The sequence below is a fragment of the Octopus sinensis genome, linkage group LG10, assembly GCF_006345805.1.
Source record: "Octopus sinensis linkage group LG10, ASM634580v1, whole genome shotgun sequence".
Taxonomy (NCBI): domain Eukaryota; kingdom Metazoa; phylum Mollusca; class Cephalopoda; order Octopoda; family Octopodidae; genus Octopus; species Octopus sinensis.
The window spans coordinates 51,062,157-51,071,341 of record NC_043006.1 but is presented as its reverse complement, the minus strand read 5'-3'; the positions used below and the strand labels follow the sequence as shown (position 1 = coordinate 51,071,341).

At 37.1% G+C, this 9,185-nt stretch overlaps 1 protein-coding gene across 1 annotated transcript in view; it reads left to right on the top strand.

Moving 5' to 3' along the window:
* Nucleotides 1-3,304: 3,304 nt before the first annotated feature.
* The window catches only part of LOC115216207 (Bardet-Biedl syndrome 5 protein homolog), a 27,892-nt gene continuing 22,011 nt past the window's right edge, over nucleotides 3,305-9,185 (top strand). The window contains exons 1-2 of the mRNA XM_029785406.2: nucleotides 3,305-3,570; nucleotides 6,882-6,964. Coding sequence (XP_029641266.1) covers nucleotides 3,515-3,570; nucleotides 6,882-6,964 — 139 coding nt within the window. The 5' untranslated portion in view covers nucleotides 3,305-3,514. The remainder of the gene's footprint in view (nucleotides 3,571-6,881; nucleotides 6,965-9,185) is intronic.

Genomic DNA, 9,185 nt, shown 5'->3' with positions numbered 1-9,185 from the left:
TCCACTGTTTATATATATATTTTTTACTGTTTATATGTTTGTACTGTCGTTACCGTCTTGCTTTTTTTTACCCCTCTGCGAAAAGATCTCAGAATTTTAATTGATTTGCTTTTCGCGGGAAGGAAGTTTTCTTCGAAGTATACGTCTCGCTTTTATCCTTCGAAACGTTTAGTAGATGAAACCTTAGCGACTGAAGAAGGGGATTTTTCGTTGTGCTTATTGTCCTGTATCTCTTTTTTTTGCTTGTCTTGTTCCTTGGTTTGTGTCTATGTGTTTCGTCTCTCTATGTGTTCGACGTCTTTTTGGTGTCCTGTACACATATATGCGTGTATATGTACATGTAGAGGTAGGTACGTACATATATGTTTATATATATGCATATGTTCTATTTTATTAACATATATATATATTATATATATTATATATATATATATATATATATATAGATATATATAATATATATATATATAATATATATATATATATATATATATATTATATATATATATATTATATATATATATTAATATATATATATATTTATATATACTATATATTGTATTAAAAGACTCCGCCGGTTACGACGACGAGGGTCCCAGCTGATACGATCAACGGAACAGCTTGCTCGTGAAATTAACGTGCAAATGGCTGAGCATTCCACAGACACGTGTACCCTTAACGTAGTTCTCGGGGATAATCAGCGTGACACAGAGAGTGACAAGGCTGACCCTTTGAAATACAAGTACAACTCATTTTTGCCAGCTGAGTGGACTGGAGCAACGTGAAATAAAGTGTCTTGCTCAAGGACACAACGCGTCGCCGGGAATCGAACTCACAACCTTACGATCATGAGCCGAATGCCCTAACCACTAAGCCACGCGCCCTCACTATATATATATATATATATATATACACTCACACACACATTACTGATAGGTTTACTCAGTTGCTCTATTAATCAACTGAATGACCTAAGAAAATTAATGCTACTTTCGTCAGAGCCATTACACACACACACACCACACACACACACACACACACATGTATATGTATACATATACCATTTGCTCTGAAATGTGTACATACTGAATGTCATTGTCAAAACGGAAGCGACTTATACAAATAAAACACCATGTTACATAAAATGACTGCTAAGATTAATTACACAGAGTAAATTACTATTTTATAGTATGATTTATGTATATAATACACCATACCTTACAGTTTTGTCGACTATTTACGAGGAAGCCTGTGACCACTAAGATTAATTAAAGTGACTTAATTATTTACCGTTTGCAAGGCGGCGAGTTGGCAGAATCGTTGGCATGCCGGGGCGCAAATGCTAAGTGGTATTCTGTCTGTCTCTATGTTCTGAGTTCAAATCCCGCTGGAGTTGACTTTGTCTTTCTTTTTTTCGAGGTCGTTAATCGACTTACCTCTGACCTTCTGCCAAAATTTGAAGCCAGTAGTGACCGGTAATTAAGTCACAATTTTGGCTAGGAAAAATCACAGGAAAAAAAGTCACAATGGTGCCCGGAAAAAAGTCACAATTAATTTATGGAATCCGGACAATAACCCCCACGGACGAAGCCCCTGTGACTTTTTTTTTACCTAAATTCATTAATAAAGTAAATGGCGGTGATGACATTTTATGAACTTCGCGTTGATGTTTTATTTGTAATAATCAATTCCGTCTCAGAGTTGTTCGGTACGCAGAATTCGAAAACACACATATATATATGTGCGTGTTAGGTTAGCAACAATAACCAGTGGTTATTGTTGCTAACCTAACAACACTAAGGAATTTTGAAATTTTGTTGAGCACACACTTAGGTTGAGAAACTAGAACTAGGTGAAGTGACAAGCACTCGTTGACTAATTGCTTTAGATGGGAATAATGATTGGATGTTATAGAAGAGGTAGAAAGGGAAGAGGATGTAGTTATAGACCGAAGTGATACTGCTTGATCTGGCTGGTCTTGATTGAGTAGACACAATTTGACAAGGATGTAGCCATCAATCAAATAAAGTGGTTAACACCCACGCAAATTAAGACACTGCACAACAACAACGGAAATCGTCGCTACTATTTTCTCCCTGATCAATTCTAGCTGCGCAGATGTGCAAATAAAGGGTTCTGCAGCAATCAAAGCGTCCGTTTTTTTCTTTTATTGATCGTTCAACTAGTGCTACACTGCCTAATGTAGTGCTTCTCATAGAGAAAACCAGTCCCTTACTCACCTAAATGAGACTGTGAGGATCGAAAGGAGGAAGCGATTAAAAAAAGATCGGTGTCAGACTTTTTAAATTTAAGCAACGGCTTGGTAAAATATAGAATTATATGGATGCAAGCTGTTTTATTCTTCACATTAATAGAGATGAGGAGGACAAAAAAAGTTCACTATTATTGGGGCAGGAGTGGACTGGTATTTATCAGTTGGCGAAAGTTAAAATGGCTTATAAATCACTCAACGTTGATCACCCTCCTGTTATCCCGGCATAGCATCGGGGATTACACTATCCAGTGTATCCTTCCATTTAAAGATAGTAGGTTTTATACAAGTGTAACTTTGGGGAAGATATGACTGTTGTTTCTAGCAGGTCAAACCACTACCAACACAAGGTTTGATCCGATATTACACAATAACTCATTAAACCAATTCCCACTAACGGCGTTACTGTTTTCGCAGTGCTTACTTTACGCTACAGTTTGCCGTTATGACACAAAACTAATTTACACCAATTAACTTAATTGTTGTGTTTATTGCAGATTAGTTTCACCTTCCCAAATTACTCTCTAATTAATAATTAATTATGATTTCATACATTGGCACAAAGCCACACATTCGCCAAGTTAGGAACATTGTCAAGTGATTGTGTCTTGGTTTCGTATGCACTACATTGCTGAACGTATATCATCAGGTAATTGCACCAAATTTTTTAAAAACCTGGCTTAGATGACATGAGGGATTTTCTATCCTTTGGGCTTCATTATAAAAGCAAACTTTTATAATGGATCTAAGGATCAAAGGTATATCCTGCTGTCACATTCGTGGGAACAAAGCAGCAGGTGTCTTCTAACCTGGTTTAGAGCACACGAGGGCTTTGTTTTTGTTTTATTTCATCATTGTTAAACTTGATTATAAAGAACAACAACAACAACAACTACTACTACTCCTCCTCCTCCTCCTACTACTACTACTACTACTAATAATAATAATAATAATAAAAACAACAAACAAAACATTTTATCTTTTCGTGAGGTTTAGCTTCAGACTAGCCCGAGACTGGCAAAAACTATAATCGAAGACGCTTTCGTCCTTTTATATATTCAGGATTACATTATCCAAAATGGGTCCTCCCTATTACTAGTATACTAAGGTGTGATTTTAAGTGCAGAGATTAAATCGCTTTGGTTATACAGGAACTATGTACCCATGGGGACTACTGCTCACCTCACACCGTTGCTATAACAACGCTTACACGCATAAAAGAAAAGAAAAGGAAAGAAGGGAATGGCGACATCGTTAGTTTGGCAACACAGACAAACCAGATTTGATTTACCATCGCGGTAAGTGTATGTTGACATGTGACAAATTACATTAAGCTGTTGAAAAAGGATAATTACTGGTTATTTTTAATGTTATTGTTTGAATTATTTATTTGAAGCAAAAGACAATGTGCAGATATATTGTCGGAGAGAGTGAGAGAGAGAGAGAGACTTTCTTTTGTTTTTGTTCTAAAATGACTTGACAGTTGAAGAGCACAGACCTGTTACCACTAACATTCCAGAAAAGGTAAATTAGAAATGACAAACAATGGCTCTTAATTCCAAGTAGCTGCCGTTGACCAACACCAGGTGAGCCATCATTAAGCAGACCTACCTTTACTAAAAGCATTCAAGTCGTGATCATTATATCTTTTTATTTTCTCTTTCAGGTAATAAACTAACTACATTGTTCAATGTGTCTTTTCTTTTCTTAGGACGGTTAAGGTGTGATTTGAGGGAGATTTGGCTACTGTATTTAGCAGGTCAGTCAACCATGTGGAATATAATTTTCATATTATGAAACCAAACACAGCAAAGATAAAAATACAGTATATGTTGATCTTCTTCTGTGTATGACACTCGTCAAGAAATAGTAGCATTCCTTAATGAAAATTTGATGAACTAAGGTAATGCAGGTTTAACTGCATGGTTAAGAAGTTTGGTTTGCAACCATGAAATGCTAGGTGTGATGCTCCTGTTGTGGCATCTTCAGAAAGTAGTTTTATCATAACCTTGGGTCAACTCTCGTGACCAAAGATGTGTAACGGGAAATATTGTTGTTATAACAGAATATTCTAAGATGTGAAAGATGAACAATGCATGAAGTTTCAAGAAAGTATTTACCATTACGTTACAATACCTTGCCTCGACGGGCAGGTTATGATAAATCAAAAAGCATGCGAAAGAAAGTTAGATGTAGTAGAATGTTTCTTTACATAGTTTGGCGTATACGAATAGTTTGTAGAAATCCACAGATAGCGATAGAATGTTGTTGTAAGAGAACAGAATTAGAGCTAGAGAGAATGGTAGGGTGTTGTCTCAAAGTTGCTGACTGTAATTTTCATTTATCTCGCTGACCATTATATTTAGTAGAGGTATTCCTTGTGATCATGATTCTAGCAGTCTGTTCCCTAACTAATTGAGTTGTCACGAGCTGCCTTGTTCAGTTGTTGCCAAGTGACTACTTGGTTCAGTCGTCACCGACTGGTGACTGACTGATTTTTGCTTGGCGCTCAATACATTTGATAGAAGTTGCATATAATTTATAATAACAATTTGACTCAACACCATATGACTTAAAGATTTGTAGATAGAACGAACCTGTCTCATCAGATATCTAGAGAAGAGTGATGGGTTTTGAGACAATTTCAAGATGGCTTTTAGATAATACAGTTCAAAATTTAAGAGATGAGGAATTATGTACATTATTTACATTACTAACATTAGACGGATATTTGTCCTCATCTTATTTGTTGTTAACACAAACATTCGTCTGATATACCCTCCAGCCTTCTTCAGGTGTCTTGGGGAAATTTTGAACCTGGGTTCTCATTCCTAAGGTATTTTTCGATGTTATTATTATTATTATTGTTCAGGTCACTGCTTGGAATCAAACTCGGAATCTTGGGGTTAGTAGCCCGAGCTCTTAACCACTACGCCATATGCCCATGGGCATATGGCGTAGTGGTTAATTTCGCCAAGATACCTGAAGAAGGCTGGAGGTATATCAGCCGAACAACAAACAAGATGAGGACAAATATCCGTCAAATGTAAATAATGGCTTTTGATGTTTGGCCTCTATTGGTCAGCTTAAGTCATGTGGTGTTAATGCTGCCGAAGTAGCATAAATTTTTTCTTAATTTTTAGGCCCTCATGCTCAGGTAGAATGTTACCAAGGAGCTGTTGCCTCTATAGTGGGGAACTGTGATATAGTGTATGTAGCAACATCAGTTCATTGTACACATGGCAGGGTGGGATGTTGTTGATGGTTATCTACTGGAGTGTGAACACATTAGAGGTAGCAATATTTAGATGGGAGTACTAGATTTGATGGTGCTTGGCTAAAATTGAGGTTGGATGATCAGCAAGGTTGGGACAGTGGTCTATATGGGTGGTGGAGATTAAATACCCTGCTCTTGTGTAGAGATAGTCAGGCCTAGGTTGGCATCTCTGGAGTGTCAGCTGCCAGTGGCTTAAAGTTCATAAAAAGGGCATACTTCTATTGGCAACATTCTTTGTGTTGATGAACACTGCAGTTTGGTGGAGTATGTGTAGTCTCTTGCAGTGACAGAGTTGACAGTTGTGAGTTTCAGGCAAGTAAGAAGGGGCCATGTCAATGATATTCCATTTGATGCTGGGGAAGTTGTTCCAATTTTCATGGTATCTCCTGATGAAGTGGATCTGGGAGGCACAATTTTCCTTAGTCTTGTATCCAAAAGATAGCATATGCTTTTTAAAGCTTTCTTTAAAATCACTGGCTGTCATTCTCATGTAGTGTCTTGTGATGCAATCAGATGCTATGAAGGTGGCTCCATAGACTAAGGCCTTTGAGAAGCAGGATCCTCCCAGTGGGCAGTTGGTAGGATTTTGTAGATTACAGGTTGGGATATGGATTGGAGGCTGTCATGTGTGTGTGTGTGTGTGCATTTGTGCCTATTGTAGTGTGTGATGTTTGAAGCAATATTGTCTAAGCAGGCATAACAGTATTAATTCCACATGCCCTAAACTGACTAGTAGAGGCTTAATATCTTGAATTTCTTTCAAAACCTGTTACTCTTCTCTAGGTGTCTGATGTAATTGGTTCATCCTATGAGTCCATGAAACTTTAAATCATAAGAGCTGAGTCAAACTGTTATTAATGTGTGTGTGTGTGTGTGTGTGTGTTTGTGTGTGTGCACATATGTGTGATTGAGAAGCTTGCTTTGTAACCACATCGTTTCAGGTTCAGTTCCACCTTGGGCAAATGTTCCCAACTATGGTTCTAGACCATTCAATGCCTTGTGAGTGAATTTGATAGTCAGAGACTATGTAGAAGCCTGTCATATATATATATATATATATATATATATATATATATATATATATATATGACAGGGTGTTGTTTAGTTTATGTTCCTATAACTTAGTAGTTCAGCAAAAGAGACAGACAGAATTAAGTACTGTGGTTGATCTAAAGCCTTTTGACTAAAACCTTTCAAGGCAGTGCCCCTGCATGGCTGCAGTCGAATGACTGAAACAAGGAAAGAGAAAAAGACGAATGATAAATAAATGAAATAAAGCAAATAAAAAATAAAGAGATCATGTGACTTGGAGTAATAAAATTTCAATTACAGGGACTTACAAACAATAAATGGAGAGAATATTCTGGACGTTATAAAACTTGTTGAGGATGTTAAAGCTGCAAATGGGCAAACGGGTAAGTTTCCTTGCTCTTTTACTCTTTTATTTGTTTAAGTCATTTGACTGTGGCCATGCAGGAGCACCGCCTTTAGTTGAGCAAATTGACCCCAAGACTATTCTTTGGAAGCCTAGTACTTATTCTATCGGTCTTTTTTGCTGAACCGCTAAGTTATGAGAACGTAAACACACCAGCATCGGTTGTCAAGCGATGTTGGAGTGGGGGAACAAACATAGACACACAAGCACACACACATATATATACATATATATGATAGGCTTCTTTCAGTTTCCGTCTACCATATCCACTGACAAGGCTTTGGCCAGCCTGTGGCTATAGTAGAAGCCACTTGTCCAAGGTGCCATGCAGTGGGACTGAACCCGGAACCATGTGGTTTGTAAGCAAGCTACTTACCACACAGTGGAGGCACAATGGCCAGTGGTTAGGGCAGCGGACTCGCGGTCGTAGGATCGCGGTTTCGATTCCCAGACCGGGCGTTGTGAGTGTTTATTGAGCGAAAACACCTAAAATCTCCATGAGGCTCCGGCAGGGGATGGTGGTGATCCCTACTATACTCTTTCACCACAACTTTCTCTCACTCTTACTTCCTGTTTCAGTTGTACCTGTATTTCAAAGGGCCGGCCTTGTCACTCTCTGTGTCACGCTGAATATCCCCGAGAACTACGTTAAGGGTACACGTGTCTGTGGAGTGCTCAGCCACTTACACGTTAATTTCACGAGCAGGCTGTTCCGTTGGTCGGATCAACCGGAACCCTCGTCGTCGTAACCGACGGAGTGCTTCCAAAAACTTACCACACAGCCACTCCTGCGCCTAAACTTCTTAAACTGTTTAATTTTTATGAATGACTAAACAAATCTGACAGCTGTCATTTGTGCTCCTACCATCTGCTGAACTATGGGACATTCATTTATGTATGAATATGAATAGCCTGAATGCTGATGGTGGTCATTTACAACCATTACATGATGTCTAGACAAAGGTATACACAAACATATATGCATGCACCTGCCTGGCCAGCTCCTGTAAAACTGTCTAGCCCATGTTAGCATGGAAGGCAAACATTAAACGATGATAATGATGATGATGATATATATATATATTCCGAATATGTGTAAGTGTGTATAGAATAATATATCAGTTGAATAAAGTTAAAACATGGTCTGGTCTTCATGCTTTATATTATGGTATTTAAAAAAAAATTTTTTTTACAGTGTTGAAGTGTGTTAAACATAAAAAAAATATTCTGTAATATTCCTAAAGTTCAATCTCTCTTTCTCTCTCTCTCTCTATATATATATATGTATGTATGTATCAGTTGAATATAGTTAAAACATGGTCTGGTTTTCACGTTTTATACTATGGTATTTAATTTTTTTTTTTACAATGTTGAAGTGCGTTAAACATTAAAAAAATATTTTGTAATGTTCACAAAGTTCAATTAGCGCTTTCATACGTTCGCAGTATTCATTACATTTCAAAATGTATTCAACTGACAGTTAAGTTCTTTACAACTGTAGTAAAATGACTGACTTCTCCCTTTTTATACCACTTGGAAGGCTCCAACAAGCTGAATTTTTGGAATACATGCATACTAGAACAAAAAATGGACAGATTTACACAAAAACAGAAATTGGATCTACTGCATTAAATACCTGAATTGCGAGGAACTGTATATTGGTGAGACAGGGAATGCATTATTGGAATGCTCACAAGTCCATAGACAACAAATCTGGAGCACTATTGTTTGCCAAATTCCATTGAGCGAATATATAGAGACATGTGGTTAGAAAATGTTTCTAATTTTTCCTTTCCACAAACTACATGACATAAGTGAAGTTGGAAGAAAGATAAAAAGAAAAATGGTTTATGAAAACATTCAAATCTGTTCTGAATGGAAATAACAACAATAATATAACAATCAGTTAATGATGTGGATTAAAACATATCTTTAACATATGAATATAAACACATTACAGAGGACTCTTGCCAACTGAAATAAAAACAATTGAAACCAACTAATAAAAACCACTGCATGTAAACCGCAAGCTAATTGGTTAAAATAAAGGTGGGATCTATGCCAGTATTATCAGTATACCCAGCAAACTGTGACATTTAAGCTGCATGTGGATTAGTCAAAACTGTATTCCAAAAATTCAGCTTACTGGAGCCTTCTAAGAGATAAAAAAGGAAGATGTCAGTCATTTTACTACAGTTGTC